This window comes from Pipistrellus hanaki, assembly GCF_964339955.1.
Source record: "Pipistrellus hanaki genome assembly, chromosome: 5".
Classification (NCBI taxonomy): domain Eukaryota; kingdom Metazoa; phylum Chordata; class Mammalia; order Chiroptera; family Vespertilionidae; genus Pipistrellus; species Pipistrellus hanaki.
Genome location: NC_140507.1, coordinates 84980192 through 84999835, shown reverse-complemented (window position 1 = coordinate 84999835; position 19644 = coordinate 84980192). Strand labels below are relative to the sequence as shown.

The 19644-nt window shown below is 55.5% G+C and overlaps 1 protein-coding gene across 2 annotated transcripts in view; it reads left to right on the top strand.

Moving 5' to 3' along the window:
* The first annotated feature begins 218 nt into the window (after positions 1-218).
* Positions 219-19644, top strand: part of PEBP4 (phosphatidylethanolamine binding protein 4) — a 199839-nt gene continuing 180413 nt past the window's right edge. Inside the window, exons 1-3 of one of the 2 annotated variants that reach the window (XM_084884468.1) lie at positions 219-474; positions 612-742; positions 7707-7833. In XM_084884468.1, coding sequence (XP_084740594.1) covers positions 618-742; positions 7707-7833 — 252 coding nt within the window. In that variant the 5' untranslated portion in view covers positions 219-474; positions 612-617. The remainder of the gene's footprint in view (positions 475-611; positions 743-7706; positions 7834-19644) is intronic. The other variant, XM_084884469.1, reaches the window with a different exon arrangement.

Here is a 19644-nt window from a genome sequence, read left to right as displayed (position 1 = left end):
CTGTCAAACAGGTGGCGGAGGAACTGTGGGCAGAAAAGCAGAGCTGTCCGGGGAGCCCAGCCCAGCCAGGCCCCTGCTCCCAGAAAAACAACGAAGGCCAGGCTCCTGCAAGCTCACCAGAACCTCCCCCAGCCCGAAGCCTGGCGCCGCCAGCTTCCAGGGTTTGCATAAAAGCCCAAGGAGCAGGCTGGCCATTGGCCAACCGGCCACACACGGGCAAGTGGTGAGGGCAGATTGAGGAGCTGAGCTGAGAGGCTCACTGAGCGCCTCTGCTTTGCAGCCTGCTCTGGGCCCTGGCAGCCAGGGCTCAAGTGCCAGCAGAGCCTTGTTCTGACAGAGGCGCCCGGGGCCTCAGCCAGGACTGCAAATGGAGTCCAGCCTGGAGTAGGCCTGGGTCCTCCTAAAGAGCTTGTGTCCGGCCAATCAGTTGCCAGATCCTCTCCCGCTGCTCACTAGGGGTCTCTGTTCCTCCAGGTGGGCCCCTGGGGCAGGGCCAGGGTGGGAGGGAGGTGGGGGGAGGTGGCGGGGGGGGGGTAGAAGCAGGGGGAATGGGGGTGGCAAGGGCTCCGCTTGCAGAGGGCTGGCAGCACTAAAGGCTCCTTCTGTTCCAGGTGCCCATGGGCAGGACAATGGGGCTGGCCATGGCAGCCCTGTTTGTGGGCCTGGCGACGGTGGCCACCGGATCCCCTCAGATGACGTGTGCGCCCGAGCCTGTGAATGCCACGGATACTGACCTCTGCCGGTAAGGCTGGCGGGAGCCCAGAGCAGCTGGGCAGGGGTCTCGGGAAGGTGCTTCCAGAACAAGGAGCACCTCCTCCTAAGGCAGCCTTTGCAGAGGTGGGGAAGGAGACCCCGGGGACGCGGGAGGGCCCTGAGGAAAGAGGACTTTGAGCAGGGCCCCTGCTTCCAGAGGGCAGCTTCCGGGGACCAGGGCGGCGTGTGGATGTGGCCTGGCCCGCCTTGCCGGGACCCTGAGAGCCCATCCTGCCCTACAGCCCCAAGGGCTCCCTCCCCCGACAGAGGGGCACTTTAAAGAAGAGTGGCAGCTTGAGAGCTGGCTGTTTGCTTTTCAGGAACAGGCCCCAGGGGTGTTGGGACAGGCTGGCCTTCCCGGGGAGCGGCCGCTGGTTGCTGTCCAGGAGGAGGCCGGGCGTCCGAGGCTGGGTGTTTCCTCCAAGGGCACAGCCTCTCTCCGCCAACGGCTGCGTGGAACGTCAGCTCCCTCCGCACAGACCTGGGCTGGAAGAGCCAGTCTTCCTTGTTGGTGGTCATCCTGAGGGCTGCCCAGGCCTGTGGCCGCCGCCCCGTGGCCAGTCTGTCTTCCCACTGAACCAACAGGAGAGAGAGAGAGGGAGGAAGGGAAAGAGGGAGGGAAGGAGGGAGGGAGGAGGCTTCTTACTCTGTCTTCTTGTGTAATTTGAATTCTCACAGACATTGCTTTTCGAAAGAGAAGAACATCCTTCCCCTGAAAGAGATACCGTAGTTGAAGCCTCTCCCCCCGAAAAAAGAAACAAAACACCCAACATATTCTGTTCCTATGAGTACATTTTAAAACTCTAGTGAACAGTTCTGGGTGAAGGTTCGTGTGGGAGGGAGCCAGCCCTCCTGGTGCTCTGCTGAGCGGAACCTTCTGGGCAGGCTTCTTCCTCCGGGAGGCAGAAGTCACGGCCCCACTAGCTGGCAGGTCTGCTGGGCCAGGCAAGGCAGGGCCAGGCTGCAGCAACAGCCCGTGGTGGAGTGTCTCTGTGTCCCACCCCCACCCCCGTGGCGCCCACACTGGGATGCACAAGAAATGCGTGTGTGTATGTGTGTGTGTGTGTGTGTGTGTGTGTGTATGCGCATGCACGCACTGGAGTTGGCTGCCCTGCACCCCAGCTGCCCGAGGCGGATCCGTGTTGCATCCGGATGGAAGCTGGTGGCCCCTGTTACAGGCCAGGAGTTCTGCTGGGGCCTTAGATGCCCTGACTCATTTGATGGCTATCAAGAATCTTCCAAATATTATTATATCATCCTCATTTCACAGATGAGGAATCTCCAGAGATTAAATCACCCGCCCATGGTACCAACACAGCTGACAGGTGTCAGGATGGGGCTAAAACCCCTCACCTGACTCTGCACTCCTGCTCTTTCCCCACCAGCTTTGGGCTGCTGACCCCACCCAGGGCCCAGAGCATCTCCAGTAATGGCGGGGGGGGGGGGCCACTATCTTAGCCCTTTGGGGCTGTTATAACAAACTGCCGGAGACTAGTGGGCTTATAAACTACAGAAATTTATTTCTCAGCATTCTGGAGGCTGGAAAGTCCAAGATCAAACTGTAGCAAAGTTGATGTCTGGGTGAGGACCCGCTTCCTGGTTCATAGACACCCATCTTCTTGCTGTGTACTCACAGGGCAGAAGGAAAGAGATCTCTAGGGGATCTCCCTTGTAAGGGCACTAATCCCATTCATGAGGGCTCCACCCTCATGATCTAAGCACCTCTCAGAAGCACCGCCTGCCAATATCATCACACCAGGGGCTAGGATTTCAACATATGAATTTGGGGAAGGGGGTGGAGGATTCAGACCATAGCAGGAGCCCTTCTTAAGACTCCCCAGAACACACCAGCAGACCCCAGTTTGAGAAACACAGACTTCCAACACTGACGTTGTGTGTTAGGCAATGTCCTCAGGCTGTAAACCGTTGTTGCAAAATGGAGGCTTTGTCTTTGTTCCTGCTGAAGGTTTCTGTTTGTAAAAGATCATCACAGAATGAGACCACATCTGGAAACCTCGGACCCTGGAGCAGGGATCAGTAGGTCCTGTGCTGGGACCTCTCCCCAAGAAACCTGCTCAGCTCAGGCTTCCAACCTATGAGAGACCCCCCCCCCTCCTTCCCCCGCTCCCACAACCCAAAGCCACTCCTCTTGTTGGTATTTAGTCTAATAGGAAATTCTTGAAGTTAGAACTCAATACCTAGAGGTATTGATCTGTGAAGGAGGAATTTTATGTACAGGGACAAGCAATGGAAACATTTAGAGAAAAGCTCTTCTAGAATAATAGCTCACCTACTCCTGAGATAAGCCAGACCAGACTGACAGAAACACCGAGTCAGAACCCTGGCTCCATCTCAGAACCTAAAGAACCATAGTTGCCCAACCCATGCCTTTTGGGTGATTCCACTCAATCCTCTCTCTCTCTCTCTCTCTCTCTCTCTCTCTCTCTCTCTCTCTCTCTCTCTCTTCTCTCTCTCAAAGCTCTCTCTTTTGTGCTGAAACGCTCCACCCTTCAGAGTGTGTCCTAATCTCAAGAAAGGGCTATCTTTTATGTATTTATTATTTTATTAATTTATTTTAGAGAGAGGAAGGGAGAGAGAAACATTGACTTGTTGTTCCACCCCTCTATGCATTCATTGGTTGATTTGTGTATGTGTCCTGACTGGAGATTGACCTCACAACCTTGGTGTATCAGGTTGACGCTCTAACCAACTGAGCTGCCCAGGTCAGATGGTCCTTTGAATGTTTGGAGACAGATGTCCTGCCCCACCCCATTCCATCCCCTTATCTTCACCCACAGCTGGTATCCACCTCCATTTGTCAATTCCTCCTCAGGGGCCTGGTCCTGGGCCCCCACTTTCAGGAAGGGTCTGTTGCAGACAGACCCATTGCTCTTTTTTAAGTGTGGCACACCACACTTTCATGTTGAGAATCATGCAGTAGGGGATGGGGTGCCCACAGAGACCCTTCATGCCTCTGTGCATGCAGCCTAGTCTCCACCCTTGCTTTCGGGCAGCTGGAAGTTTGAGGGGAGCTGTTTTCCTCTAATCCAATGCCAAAGGGTCAAACAGAAGCTTGGGGAAACTGAGTGACTCTCTGGGGAAGCAGTGTGGCAGGGGAAAGTGCAGACAAGCTCACTGCCATCGCTCTGTATTGCTGCCCAACCAATGACCCGGAGCCGAGGCGACTGCACACACTGGCTGTCTCACCTTGCCTCCAGCTGTGGCTCAGCCGGGCATCTCTGGCTCAAGGTCTCTCAGGAGGTTGCAGTGCAGCTGTCAGCTAGGGCCGCAGTCTCATCTGAAGGGCGGATTGGTGGGAGACTCTGCTTCTGAGCTGGCCCATGTGGCTGTGACAGTCTTGGCCACCTTGCCAGGTGGCCTCTCCACAGGCTGTTTACACACAGCAGCTGGCTTCCCCAGAGCAAGGATTTGAGAGGGAGAGCATAAGAAAGAGGACCTCCGGGCAGAAGCCATCATCTCCGTATAATTTTGGAAGTAACATCACTTCTGTTGTGTTCTCTACTAGAAGGAAGTCACTGAATCTGGCTTCCCTCCATTCAAGGGGAGGGGATAACACAAGGAGACGGGGATCATTGGAGGAATCTTGGACACTGTCTGCTACACCCATGTCCCTTTCTCCCCCCTCAGTCCACTAATTATGAGACTGGTTCCTGAGCTTCAGTTTATTCATCTGGGAGATGAGAACAATGACAGTAGCTGCTTCAAAATACTGCTGTGTGAAATGGGATAATATTATGTAATGCACCTGACCTATTGGGGTGGTCCAACAAATGACACGTCCTTTCCCCAATCCCCACCCCATCTCTATTGTAATGCCAGGTAATGGCCAAATCAGGACCAGAGTCCCTGGTCCTCTCACCCAACTTTCTTGGATGCACCCTGGTCTCCTCAGGAGATCAGGAGTGGAGATTGGAACGTGTCCTATGTAAGGAACAAAATGAGTGGAGTGGGCACTCACTGCAGGAAGATAGCCCCTTCGAGGTTTTCGAACTTGAATGCAAGGGTGTTTTCACTAGATTTAATTTCTGGCTCAGTTCACCTCATGTTTGTCCAGATTTTCTTGTAGGCGGGTTTGATCATCTGGATGGTTAGTTACCAGTGTTGGGCCTTTCACAATCCAAGTTTGCCTCTGTCCTGATCCAAGCCTTTAGTAAAGCAGCTCCTCAGGACCCTCGGCTTGCCCTGCTGTGGGGTGATTGGAGAACTTCACACTCAGCTGGCAGTGCCCATGGGTGTGATTTTCCCGGGCCCCTGACACATACATACCCTGCCAGGTCATACCCAGAGGCTCTAGACCTACTAACCAAATATCAACCTGCTGATTCTGCATCACTGTTTTTAGCACTTGCAGCAACTCCATGCGAATAAAAATAAGAGACCTGTTCATTCCCTGGGGAAGGCCCGTCTGGTCCTCAGTTTCCCCTTCTCCCTGACCCTTGGCCTTTCCCAGTTCACTGCCATGTGATGACTCTCAGCCTCAGTGCTCACTAGCTGCAGGGGCAGGAGGTGTGGTAGAAACAAACCAAAGGATCCTTGAAAGGCTGCTGTGGAAATAAGTGAAAACCTGTCCTCTGAAAGTTCTTCAAAAGCTATTAAAACCACGCCTTTCAGAAGCAATGGCTGTAGACGTGTGAAGAGTTACACGTTGGCTCAGCAAGCCGGTGGTGCAGCCCAGTGGTGAGCTGTCCTGCCTCAGCCGGCCTGCGTCCTGGCGTCGGGGTGCTGGCCTGAGGAAGAACCTTGCATCTGGCGAGTGCTGCAGCTCCTGCTGCCTTTGCCTGAGAGGGGACCTCAGAAGCCTCTGGAAGGGTGGGATCAAGAGGAGGAATGTGGGGCTCCTCACCAGGACGTCGTCCTTGCCTCTCTCCCAGGTTCAAACTTGAGGAGCTCCCGCTCCAGCTCTACTACCCAAATTCCATCTTCACCCCATCCTCCTCCTCAGGCGTCATGCGCAGCAGGAAGCCACGGGCGGTGCTGGGTGACCATGGCAGGCTGCGGTGCGGCTCAGCCATGCTGGGCTATTTACAAAGGCTGAGGACACACCTTCTCTCTCAATGTATCATCTAAACCAAGAGAACTGCTGACCAGAGAGTTCATGTACCTTTTGAAAGGCGTTCCTGGTGGCTAACTGGGCTAAACCCTACAAACAGAGCCTCGCAGCTGCTGCTACACAGGAGTTTCCAGGGAGCTGCGAGCTGCAAGCCGCACTTCAGGGAGAAGCCTCCACTGAGCTGCCTGCCTGCACTGTGTTCCTGCCATCTGAGCCAGCCTTATATAGGAGTTCCCTGACTCTTATTTTAACCAATAAGACTGAGATTGTTCCTGTCCAATGAGAGCTGCACAGCTACATCCTCATTAGCATCTTCACCAACCAATCAGAGCAGCTCCATTCTGACCAATCAGGACAATGCTTTTTGGACCAATCATATTGTGAGGGTTTGGAATCCTCCTTTGCATGAGAACAAATTAATCAGGGGCTACGGGTGGGGCCTTCTCTCCACGGAAGTCAGCTTCCCTCTAACTCATGGAGCACACTCTCTCTTCCCACTGAAGACCGTGTTTATCCCTGGCTGGAGTGGAAGATTCCTGAGTGGAGCAGAGCTGTCTAGCTGGAAAGGGGCCACGCCACCTCACACCCAGGAGTGCCTCACAGCCATGCTGTTTCCTAATTGAGATGTCACCCTGTTGAGCCGTGCTGTGTCACAGCTGAGCTGTTTGCACTGAATGAAGTCTCCTCCTCCACCATAATCCGTATTGGGGATTCCTGTTAGTGTTGGATTGGCACCAATGACCATCCATTGGCAAACCCTAGGGAGACCCTGAATCTTTGTGATAAGAAGTGACAGAAGGACGAGGAGGAAGAAGCAAGTGAAAACAAGGCACCAAGGTTTTTGTAAATAATCGATTTGAAAGCCTGGCTTACATCCCTACTTTTAGACACAAGTAAGCCCTGAAGGCTCCCCCTGGTGGCATTGTGGGATCAGCCCTCCGGCTGAGCCGGGTTCTCAGAGCACTCACGCTGTTCAGACCCTTCTCAGGGAGAAGGCAGATAAATAAGTACATAGCACAGTCTTAGTGATGAGATACTTTACCCCCTGAGAGATGTTTGCATTTTGAAAAAATATATTTTATTGATTTTTTTCAGAGAGGAAGGGAGAGGGATAGTTAGAAACATCGATGAAAGAGAAATATTGACCAGCTGCCTCCTGCACACCCCCTACTGGGGATGTGCCTGCAACCAATGTACATGCCCTTGACCGGAATTGAACCTGGGACCTTTCAGTCCGTGGGCCGACGCTCTATCCACTGAGCCAAGCCGGTTTCGGCTGCATTTTGATAGTGCAATGAATAGTAGGCCAAGGTACGGGCAATATCTAACCCGAAGAAGTGGATTATTTAAGTGGCGGGATTCCAGACAGTGAGAGGATCTTAATTGTAAGGGGAGAACACAGATTGTGCCACGAAGAGGGCTGTGTGAATTTGCTAAGTGTTTCTTTATGCAATAAAAACATTCCCCAAAAGCCATGTTTAAATGCGATTCTTATAGTCGTACTTTAAAGATACTGATCACACCTGGCCCCTGATTAGTTTGCCTGGGATATATGTTCTTTTTTGAGGAGAAGACACTGACGATAGCTAACACTTTCTGACTGCTCTGCATGGATCCCTTACTTTACCCCTCAAGGCAACCTGTACATAGATTCCGTTAGTGTCCCCATTTTACAAGTGAATAAACCGAGGCACCAAGAGGTCAAGCACCTCTTAGGCCACACAGATTCAATCCCACTTGATACAGTTCCCAACAGTGTTAGACAGAACCCTTATATACCCCAGGCTTCCTAAAGCTCTGACATTCACTTCTCTCTCTCTCTCTCTCTCTCTCTCTCTCTCTCTCTCTCTCTCTCTCTCTCTCTCTCTCTTCCTCTCTGTAGCGGCCTTGAAGTTACCTACCCAGAGGTGGGGAACATCGAGTGCAAGGTTATTCCTAGCTGCAACGGCTACAGAAAGAAGATCACCACCTGGTCCCAGCCGATGGTCAAGTACCCGATGGCCTCCGAGGTAAGTGAGCAGGCCTGGCCTGGAGGAGGAGCCTGCTTCTCTGGGTGACCGGAAGCTGTGCGCAGAGCCATCTGGGCTGGGGCTGGTGGTAACCGATGGTTAGCCTTGGAGAAGGTTGGGTGGGTTGCAGGTTGGGAGAGCTTGGCCGGGGGATCGGGGGCCATCTGCCCGGGGCCCTTCCCTGCATCTGCAGCCCCCGAGCCCCCAGCCTGGCCCCTCGGTCGTGGGGACCAGCTGGTGCATGCTTTGGAGTCTGCAGAAAAAAGGAGGAGAGGGAGGGCGTGCGGAGTTGGTTCTCGAGGTGCAAGGGGCCTGGGCTTTCAGTATGCCCCTCCGCCTGGGGAGGGGCGGGTGTGTGAAGGCAGCACGTCTGGTGCAGGCTGAACAGCAGGGTCCGCGTGCCCTGACTCGGTTATCACAACGGGAAACACGCTCAGAAGTTCACCCCCAGTTGCCTAACACAGAAGATGGGAGCACTGCAGGAACTGGAGGTGACTGCGCCTCTTACTGGGAAATGATTAGCACCGCGTTGTTCTGGAAGGTTCCCCTGGGTTGGGGAAGGGCCACGGGACCGGGAAGTGGGATGCGGCTGCTGCTCTCAGTGTCCAGGCCACGGCTGGGGGGAGCCGCTCCCGGGTTCCGGGCGCCGTTCACTTCCTCCTTGACTCCCGGGCCAGGCGAGTCCCCAGAGCATCCGGGGTGAAAGGTGACCTTCACCGTGTGCTTCGTTTCAGCGGGAGGCGCCGGTGTCCACCCAGGGACAAGGACCGCCGTGTCCAGGGCCCAGGCCAGGAACGGGTGGGGACCGAGGGCCGTGGTCAGGACCGGACCGCGGGGGCACCGAGGCCAGCCTTGGGGTCTCCTGGGCATGGGGCCGGGAGCGGCCACCGCGGGCTCCTCACCTGTCAGTGCAGCCTGCCCCTCTGTCAGCCAGGACAGTCCGTTCAGGGTGGGGTCAGTTAGGGGTAGAGGGATAGATTTTTTCTTTCTTTCTTGAACTGTTTCTCGCTATCAGGGGCCAAGTAGGTTGTGACATGTCTCGCCGTTTCCGAGGCTGGGAGCACGAGGTGCTGATCGGCTATCATCGTGTTTGCAAAGGTGACGAGAATCCTTTCCGCCGGGAGACGGAGCAAGGGAGTAACCAGGAGACCTTCCAGATCACCCCCCCCCCCTCTGCCCTCCCAGCCAGTCCTCTGTACACGCAGGCACACTCAGCCACACGTGTCACCCCTCCACCCTGGAGACCCTTGGCCTGGGTCACGCCACGGGCAGGCGGGAGGGGCAGGGGAACTGTGATCTAAATCATGGGACGGGATGGAGGGTGAAGAAGGAGGGCGGGAGCAGAAGAGTGCAATGTCGCCGGTGGGGAAGGACTCTCAGCTCGCCACTAATCCGCTCATCCTCGCATTGTCACTGAAGGAGGGAGGAGGTTGGACCAGATGATTAAGTAACTGCCCCAGTAGGGATTCTCAGTTGCTTATACATGTTATTGCCACGGATGTCCACTAGATGACAGCGGAGACTTTTCTGAGTACCGGTGTCCTGGGAGGGACAAGTTTAAAGCAAGTTTTTGGAAAGTCTGCATTTGATTGGATTCAGTTGATGCTGACTATCCTGGGTTCTGGGCACTTGACTAGAGAGGTTATTACTCCCTCCGGATCCTGGGGTCTCCCCTCCTGCCTCATCCCTGAGGTGGGACGAGGAAGAACAGCTGGGCATTTAGGAAGGACACAGAGCTGAGGTTAAGAAAGCCAAGGAGGGCAGAGATTTCAGAGGGAGGCTGGTCGAAGTGGTGGGAAGAAAGAAAACATAGTTTTGTGCGACTACACGTTAGAACTACACATTGTGGAAATTTGACCTTCGAGAAAGCAAGTTGAGTTAGACCTGTGGTCGGCAAACTGTGGCTCGAGACCCACATGCGGCTCTTTGGCCCCTTGAGTGTGGCTCTTTTCCACAAGAGACCATGACCCGGGCAAGTCTATTTTGAAGAAGTGGCGCTAGAAGAAGTTTAAGCTTTAAAAATTTGGCTCTCAAAAAAATTTCAATCGTTGTACTGTTGATATTTGTCTCTGTTGACTAAGGAGTTTGCCGACCACTGAGTTAGACTTACCCAAAGCCACCATTCACCAGATGGAACCCACCTGGTGCTGAGTGCCGTTCATGTGTCATGTCATCTAATGTCTCCTCAAGTCTGCAAGTTACGTTTTTCTTTAATTGAGATTATTAGTGGCAAGTGACAAGAAACAACTGAAACTAGTTTGAGAAAAAGAGAAAAAAGAAAGAAAGAAAGAAAAAGAAAGAAAAAAAGAGAAAGGAAGGCATTATTGGCTCACAAACTGAAGACTCCAGGGATGACTGCAGGCGTTGCTGTATCCAGGTGCTCAAACAACATCACTGTGGCTCTATCTACTGTCCCTTTTCTCTATTCTTTTTTATTTTTCCTTTTCTCTATTTTTTTTTTCTGTGCTGGTTTTGTGTGTAAAAAGACTTTCCTGCGATGACAAAGATCACCCTCAGCAGCTTCCGATTTGTGTTTTACCAGCTCACCAATCCGAGTGGGCGTAGATTGACCCTTTCCAGCCATGAAAAGTCCCGGGGTTTGTGCCACTTGGATAGCACGCCCATCCCTGAACCAAACTGAGCCTCTGAGGGCAGAAAGCAGAAGGGGTGCCCCCCCAGAGGAGAGCAAGGTGCTGCTCACCCGCAGGGAAAGTGTGGGGTTGGAAAAGTGAGGAAAGTTCCTGCAGGAGGGAGGACCCAGGCCCTGGCAGAGCCAGGGGTAAACCAGGTCTGCCCGCTTCCAGAGGCGTGGCCCCCGGACCACCAGCAGGGCAGGGGCTCTGGGAGGGAGGGAGAGGAGATTCCGGGGTGCTGGCACAGCGGGGAGGGCTTGCTGAGGGGATGCATTCCTGGGACAGGAAGGGCAGTGGCTCCGAGGAGGGCGGTGGACAGGAGGTGGAGACAGGCCGGGAACGCTGGAGGGGAAATAGGGCCTCTCCAAAGCCGGGGAGGAGAGCTGAGTCCCAGCGGCGAGAAGAGGCTGAAGGAATGTCCTCTGGGCCCAGGGCCTGATGGGAAGGGCTGTGTGGGGACCATGCCTTCCGTAAAAGATGACTAAAGCAATGCCGCCAAAGCAGCGAATGTCAGTGGACTTTACAGCCCTCCTCCCTCCCCCGTCCCGTCACCCCTCTACACACACACACACACACACACACACACACACACACACCCCTGAGGCCCTGGAGAGGCTTGCAGTGGGCACAGGAGAGAGCCTCTGTGCCCACCAGGGGGCTTGTGCCCCATACCTTTGCTCCCCATATTTGCTTGTGTCCCCATATTTGGACCCTCCACACTGGGATACCCTGCTCCCACCGACATGCTTCCTCCTCCGAGAAGCCTTTCTGACTGCCCCCCTCCCTCCCTCTGGGACCCACCCCCATTCCCAGCTGATCTCTTCTGTCTCTGAGCCTTCTTAATGTCCTCTGCTCTGCAAACCCAGAGTTTACTCCCTTCTGTTTTGTATGGCGGTTGTATGTGCGCAGCTTCAGCCAATTGATAATGAGTCCATGTGTTGTATTTCTTTGAAGCACCCACAGCCCCTCACAGCATCACCGACCCCATGTTGGCTGACTGGGTCAGCAAGTGGCTGAAGGAATGGATGAATGAACGAATAAATGAATGAATGAGTGAATGAACAATGAATGAATGGCAGGTGGGGTGTGAGCTGTGAGACCTGTGAGCCCCGTGGGTGTCCTGGGTCAACTGAAGGAAAGCTGCTGAGCCTGGGGGACCCTAGACCAGCGTTCATGTCTCTCACACGCAGGCGGGGGCGGCTGAGGGGTGGGGAGCGGGAGGCAGGGAGAGCGAGGAGGTCAGGAGGGTTCCTGAGAGGCAACGTGACGCAGGGAGACAGGGCCGGTCCGGTGCCAACGGCGCGGGGGGCCGAGGAAGGTGTTGAAGTGAGAGGAGGCTCTCTCCCCCAGCAGTTTGACAAACAGCAAGAGGCAAACGTCTTAAAACGCATCCCTTCTCGAGCCAATGAGAACGGAACGCTTCTAGCTAGACTGAGGCTTACTCTTCACCTTGAATTTAAGCAGCTGGAATCCCTTTGAAGTGAAAAAAAAAAAAATTGCCTTTACGTGGGGACTGTGCGTTGCATCCAGGGAAAGAAGGACCACCGGGGCTCTGTCCCGCTGTCCCTCGGCTTCCCAGTGCGGGCGGCGAGGCCCCAGGTCTCCTTCCGGGGGGCAGGCAGGTCCCTGCACCACCCGCGCCACCCTGAGTCAGCAGCATCTGTGCTGCTGGAGGCCTAGCCCGGGGCCTCCGGAGCCGGAGATGCAGATGGACTGGTCCAGGTGCGGAGCTGGCAGAGGGGAGAACATGGGGTGGTCAGCAAGGGCCGGCCTGCAGGGGTCCGTTGGACAGACACGGGGAGGCTCCTGCACGGCCAGGCCCGGGGCCAGCCTGGCACTGCTCTCAGGCAACGGGGACAAGGGTTCCGGACAGCGGGGAAGGTCAGGGCCGCGTGAGGGCTGTCCGCTCCCAGTGACGTTTTAGGGAGGAAGAATCAGTTCGACTGCACTGTCGCCCAGGGCTTCGCCCAGGAACGTGGTCCGTGGCACTGTTGTCCTTATGACGGGAGGCTGGCTTGTAGTCTGAAGGGTGGGAGGTGCGGACGGAGGATTGGCGTTTCACTCGCTCCCCAGTCCTCGTGGGGCAGCGGCTCCAGGAGGCCTGTGAGTCGGAGGCCCCGGGGCAGGAGCCGGCGAGGCAGTAACAGAGAAGAGGGGCGCCTAGATGAGGCTCAAGGTCATTTTATCCTCTGTCCCCGGTCACAGTCTGCGGCAATCACCCCGCCGTGCCCCGCCCCAGCCCCTCAGCTCCGCCCTCTGTTGTGGGGGCGGCCACGGCCACACCAGGACCAGGTGAAGGGCAGCCCTGCTCCTCAGCCCTTCTCACCTTGGCAGCGTGACCTGGAGGCTGCAAAGGGACTCCCCCTGCAGGATTTCTCTGGGATCCCCCACCGCGGCGCTGCCCAGAGCCACACTTGCCCCAGATGGGAAGAGCAGGCCCCAGGCCCCTGCTCCTTGCCACTCCAGTGATAAAGCCGCCGGACTCGGGGTCATTGGTGCGTCTGCCCACCTGAGTGGATCCCGGAGGAGCCCTCCTCGGCCCCTCGGCCCGCACTGTGCCAGGAGCCAGGCACACAAACAGAACCAAAGCCCGGCCCTGCCCAGGGCCCCTCGGGAAGCTGAGTGTGAGCTGCGGTCCTGGTGAGCAGAGGGACCAGAAGCCCCGTGGGATGGACCATCGCTCCCTCCCCGGCGCTTCTGCAGCAGCTGGTGGCTTCGATCTGCGTTCCCAGTCCCTGTGTCCCCACCGCCCTTCCTGGCACCGCACGCCCGCTCCGGGGTGTGCAGAACCCAGTCCGCCCCCTGCCCGGCCGCCAGGGCCTTTGTGATGAAGCCGCCGCGGTCCAGGCGCTGGTGCTCTTGGGGCAACCGGATGTCTGCCCGCCCCCCAGCAGCACATGTCAGCCAGAGCTCCCGGGCCAGGCCTGGAAGAGGCTCCAGATGTTTTCCAGATCAAATGGTGTTCCTTTGAAAAGCCGTGTGGGCTGCTCCACGGAGGGGCAGCCGGGGCCCGGACGCAGAGTTCAGTGGGTCTGCGTCTGGCCGAAGGAAAGGCCACTCGGCATGTCTATGGTGTGTGTGTGTGTGTGTGTGTGTGTGTGTGTGTGTGTGGAGGTCCTTGCATGTGCGGGGTCTGTCACAGCCGTCTGTTGAGTGTGAGCAGAGGCTTCTGGGAGTTAAAAATAGCTGCCCAGCCTTCACGGGTGCCATCGAAGTGGACACACGCCAGTTTTGAAGGTGGCAGAGGCTCGCCGCCTGCTGTCACTGGACAGGGAAGGTGGTGGCCCGAAGGGTTCAGACAAGGCTCTGAGGATTGCACGCTGAGCAGTAATGTCCCTTACTGTTTGCTCAAGCTTGTGGACTTGGGGGAGGCGGGGAGGAGAGCAGGCGGGGGTGGGGTTGAGGGGGGAGAGGGGAAGTGCTGTCATGGTGAGCAGCTACCAGGCGCCCCCTGCAGGCAGATGGCCTCCTGGAGGAGAAAGGCCTGAGAACGGGGTGGGGGGGTGGTGGTGGCCGCTGGGCAGGCAGTGATAGGTGGTAGTGGGGTGGGGGTGGGGGGCAGGTGTCACATCATCTGGACTTTGAGGGGATCGCTCTCTCTTACCAGGGCACCCCAACTTGTGGGGCGAGCAGGGCAAGCTTGGCGTCTCTCTGTTTTACAGAAGAGGAAACAGCAGCTCAAGGGAAATTATGTATCTGTTTTTCATAGATATTTTTAGAGCAGTTTTAGGTTCACAACAAAAGTGAGCAGGACGTACAGACACTGCCCCTCACCCCCAACAACGCCCCCCTTCGCTGTCATCTCCCGCCAGAGGGTGCATTTGTTACAGCCGATGAGCCCGCTCTGACATGGCGCCATCACGCACAGTCCACGCTGGCAGAGGGCTCGCTCTTGGTGTCGGACCTTCGTGGGTTTGACAGATGTGGTGACTCATATGGACCCCCACAGTATCATGCAGTTCCTGCTCGACAGACCCTCCTCTGTGCTCCGCCTTCGCACCACCCCCTCCCTGCTAACCCCTGCACCTGCCGGTCTGCTTATGCCTCCGTGGTTTCTGCCTTTTCCAGAGCGGCATGGTGTAATCCCCGCCGTGTGTGGCCTTTCAGAGTACAGGGAGCCGAGGCCACAGCCTGGGCCTCCCGACTCCAGTTCCAGCACCTTCTCCACCGTCCGAGGGTTTGGTCACGCTGTCCGTTATGACCCAAGCCAGCGAGCGGCCCGTTGTCCCAGGCCTCAGCTTCCTTTTGGCAACTGTACCTCCTCACTGGGCGTTTCTAGCAGGACTGTGAGCGGACAGGACCCACCCGCTCCTGCCCTGGTGTCCACCCTTCATTTTCCCGTCCGTCCATCTGTCTCTCCAGCTAGAACACCAGCCCCCTGAGGGCAGACGTCTGTCTGTGCGCTCGGGAGATGGCAGGAGAGCGGCCGCTTCCTGGGGAGCTGGGCGGGGCGGGGGGGGGGGGCTGTCTCTTGGCAACAGGAGTGTAAGCTTACAGTTTCAAACCCCTTTCCCTGTGAGGACAGCCCTCCCCTCCCGTCGGTCCTGAGGGATAAGCCAGGCAGGTGCTCTGTCCACGTCGGGGGTGGGGGTAGGGGGTGAGCGGGAGGGGGGTCCAAAGCAGCAGAAGGCAGATGCTCAGCCTCATTTGAGCGTCTCACAGCCTCGTGGACATCAGTTTTGCTCCAGCGCACAGAGCAGTGGGGTGATGGGACTAGAACTCGGATCCCCTGGCTCCCGATCGGTGCTTTTTCCTACGCCCCCCTCCGTTCCCGTCGTGCCCAAGTGTTTACCCCGCGTGGCCTGCAGGCCCAGGGGAGAAGCCAGGCCTACGCCAACGCCAGGAAGGCGTGGGGTGCGGAGCCCCCTCGGCCAGTCACCTCCCTTTCTAACGGGCCTGGCAGGAGTGAGTGATTTAGGAAGGGGAGGATGGGAGGGAGGTGGGGGCGTGCAGGGCTGTGCCCAAACCGGAGATCCCCGGTTTCTCCTGCACCACCCACAGGAGGGAGAGTCAGGGTAAGCCATCGGGCCTTCTCACCCCCTGAGTTCAAAACCAGCCCCTTGGGGAGGGAGACAAGGCCCGGAGGGGCCGGGAAGGCAGGGAGGAGGGCCAGGCCAGCCCGAGGCATGGCTCTCCGGGCTCTGCTCCTGGGAAGGCCTAGATTGCCTTCTCTCTCCTGAGGCTGCGATTGCAGGAGCTGCCACCAGAGGGAGACAGGCGACCGTCCTCCTGCCCTTCCCAACTCGAGCAGCAGGGCCATAGGCCTGGGCGCAGGAAGGCATTGCCAGGGCCTCAGGCAGAGGAGACAGAGGAGACCACGGGACGGGCGCTGAGGAACGGAGGTCCCTCCTTTGGGTCCGGTGTGCACCCCTCTGAGCCCCGAGCCCCATTCGATCCCTTTGCCAGTCATTTGTGAGAACGCTCTCCTGCTCAAATATAAATATCCCTGGACTGGAATGCCTTAAACCAGGGGCCACTCACTCCAGATGCCCTCGGGCTCCCGGCTCCTAATTAGGTGGGTGAGCAGCCGGAGGAAGGAAAGGCGGAGTGCTGAGCAGATCCGTGCTCCCATCAGTGCCCCTCACACCCTCCCTTAGAGAGAGTTTTGGATCCGGCCGGTGGGTCTCTATCGATCCCGTTTCCCTGATCTGCACACCTCCGGGTCACGAGCAGTCTAGCGGGAGTGAGGGTTGCTGAGGCCCTGGGTCAGAGCGCTCAGAGGCGGCGGGGGGCGCGGGAGGAGGGCGGGGCGGAGCAGCCACAGCCCTTGTCCCATGTCCTGGTTCTGTCACTCATGAGTCTGTGTCCTTGGGCAAGTGACTTCCGCCTAAGATTCCTTTCCTCACCCTAAAATGGGCACGGTATCCATTTCTGGGTACGGGTCCGTGGCCCGTTCTCAATTCTCATCTTTTTTGACTGCTCCCTGGCATGTGACCCGGTTGGTCACTTCTGCCTCCTGGCTGCTAGGACCCACGCCCTGGGTTCTCCTGCTTCCTCACTTCCCAGTCTCCTCTGCTGGATGCTCCTCCTCTCCTCACCTCTCCATGTAGATATCCCAGCCTCGGTCTCCTCACCTTCATTGACACTTTCTCCCTCGGAGGGTTCATCCCATGTCATGACTTTTAACTGTTGTCTACCTGGTATCTTACTCTCAGGGCCTCTGGGGTATCTGACAGACCCCTCAAGGTTAATCCCAACCCCAGGCGCCCAGTCTCCACCCTCCCCCAGACCCGCCCCAGCTGCCTCCTTCCTCATCTGAGTAAAGAGCATCTCCAGCCCCCAGCTGCCGACTGAGTGTCCTGAGTCACCAACCACTGCCCTTTCCCTCCGGCACACGTGCAGCCCACCAGGCAACCCTCCTGGCTTCACTTTCAGAATTTACCCAGAAGCCGACCACTTCTCTCTGCCACTGTGAGCGCACCAGCCTGGGCCGCCCCGTCATGTCATCCGGGATTATTGCAACCACCTTCTGGCTGTCACCCAGATGCCCAGCATATTCCCAACACAGCAGCCAGAGTGAGAGAGCCCTTATGCCTGCAGGCCAGAGCGTGCCACTCCTCTGCTCAGAATCCCTCCCTTTCTCCCCACATCACCAGAGTAAGAGCAAAAGGCTCACAATGGAAGCCAGCCCACTGCTGGCTCTCTGACTTCAGCTCTTCATCATCTCTTTGTCTTCATCTGGCTCCAGGCCTTGGGCACCCTGTTTTTGACCACACCAGCATGTTTTAGGGTCCTGCACTTCTCCTGAACCATGCTGCCCCCTCAGATGTCCATGGGGCACCTTCTCCAGGTCTCTGCAGAAAGGTCACCTTCTCAAGGAGGCCTTCCTGAGCCCCCATCCTCTCTACTTTTTCCATCGTATTCATCACCTTCTGGCCCACACATATTTTCTTCACTTATGATGTTTGTCTGTTGGTTTTATTTATTTCCACCCCAAAGCTACAACAGGAGCTCCCTGAGTGCAGGAATCTTTGGTTTTTGCACCCAAGTACCACAGCAGTCTCTACCATATAGTAGGCACTTACTAAATGTTTGCTGGATGAAGATTATGAGAGTTTATATATGTACATGCTGCCAGTGCTGACACAGGAAGCATTCAATAAATGCTGCTGGTAATGGTGATGATGGTGTTGATGTTATTGGTGATGATGATGGTGGTAATGTTATTGGTGATGATGGTGGTGGTGGTGATGGTAGTGATGTTATTGGTGGTGGTGGTGGTGGTGGTGGTCATGATGGTGGTGGTGATGGGAGTGGTGATGGTGATGATGGTGATGGTGGTGGTGATGATAGGGGGGTGGTGGTACTTTATTCCAAAGCCCAGGTGACCAGTGCAGCCAGCAACATGAAAGCCCAGGCAGGGCAATGACTAAAGGACATGGGGTTCAAGGTAAAGGGTTGTGGGGTTTTTAGGGATTTAAAGATAGATAATGGAGAGGGGGAGCTGAAAGGGAAGTGTTTTGTCCCTGGTTGAAGAGGAGTAGATACACCAGGCTGGACAAGAGCAGTGCAGAGAGCAGACACAGTGGCCTGAGTGCCTGCAGCGCTGACTGGAACTGGGCCAGCGCCTTGGCAATAGTTTTGGGGGCTGGATTAGAATAGGGACGACGGGAGGCTGTGCTCTCCTGAGGCCGGATCTGTGATGGCGTCTCCCCAGAGGGTGGCCGGGTACCCACTCTCTGCTCAGGGTCCCACCGTCCACCTGGTACTTACCCACTCTGGGGGGAGGGGGAGAGAGGACTGGAGAGAAGATGCACATTTCTGGGGAACTAAAGTCCCAGTTCTCCTCTCCCGGTGCCTCTGTCCCGAAAACTGGTGTTTGGTAATACAGTATACAATGCCGGCAAAACTGCTCTAGCTCCTTGTCTTGCAAAGTGAATGATGGCTAATTTCAGGTTTGGAATCCAGTCCCTTGATTTCTATCTAACATGCTGAGGAGGAAGCTGCTCACCAGCTCTCCATACATTGCCCCCCCACCCCCCTCGCCCCCCAGATGGAAACAGAGTCACGTGAGGTACCTTTCCCAGCATGTAATCTCAGAACAGCTATTTCCTCCTCCTCCCTGTTCATTCCTCCCATTCACCAGCAGAAGCCCAGGGCCGGGGGACAGGTGCCTGTCAGGCTGAGACCTCCTGAGAGGCGGGAGCAGCAGATGGGACAATTCCCCCATCTCCCAGGCAACCACCTCCGACCTGGCCCGTGTACCCCAGCCTCAGGATCTCTAGGCAAGCAAATGGAGGATGCACCCTACATGAAATGCAGGCGGTGAGTTTAGAGCAGTCCCTGTCAGACCAAACACCACAAAGCCGTCAAATGACTGGGAAAGCAACAGGCAGGTAACTATTTACCTGACCTCAGGGTGAAAAAGGTCTGCCCAGGCATACAATCAAAAGACAAAGCCATAAAGGAAAAAAGAAGGATGGGTATGATTTATAACGATATTTGAGACGTCTACTCTTTAAAACATGCCATAAAGAAATAAAAACCCAATGACAAACTGAGAGAACATATGTGCCACAAACATGGCAAAGGACTATTATCTTTATGTGTAAAGAGTCTTAAAAATCAATCAGGAGAAGATGAATGCCCCAGAGAGAAAGAGGGCCAAGCTTGTTAACAGGAGATTATAGAAAGTAGAAAGTTTCTTAAAATATGGGGGCGGAGGGCTCCATTCCATTTATCATTCAAAAAAACAGTTTAGACTTTTCTGAAAACCAACCAAATGTGCACTTTCTTTTTTGTATTTTTTTATTTGTTTGTTTCAAGAGAGTCTGCATTCCCGGTAGAAGCACACATTGCTTTATCCTTTCTGGGGGGTGACTTGATAATTCGGATTAAAATCGTTAGCATGTTCCTGGTATTTGAACAGTAATTTTAGCTCTATGGATTTATTCTAATCTGATTACTTCATCAGAGACATACCCACAGATGTATGTAAAAGGATGTTTGTTTTAATGTCATTTAAAATAGCGAGAGGAAAAAGAAAAACCCATCAAAACATTCAACAATAGGTTGGTTAAATAGAATATGTTCTATCCATATGAAAAAGTACCATGTGGCCATTAAAAACATGTGCTCGGGGACTGTGTAAGGCTATTGAAAGTCTCACAATATATTTTTAAGTGAAAGAAACTAAATGATAGCACAGTAATCTCACCAGAGTCCCCATTTTCAAAAA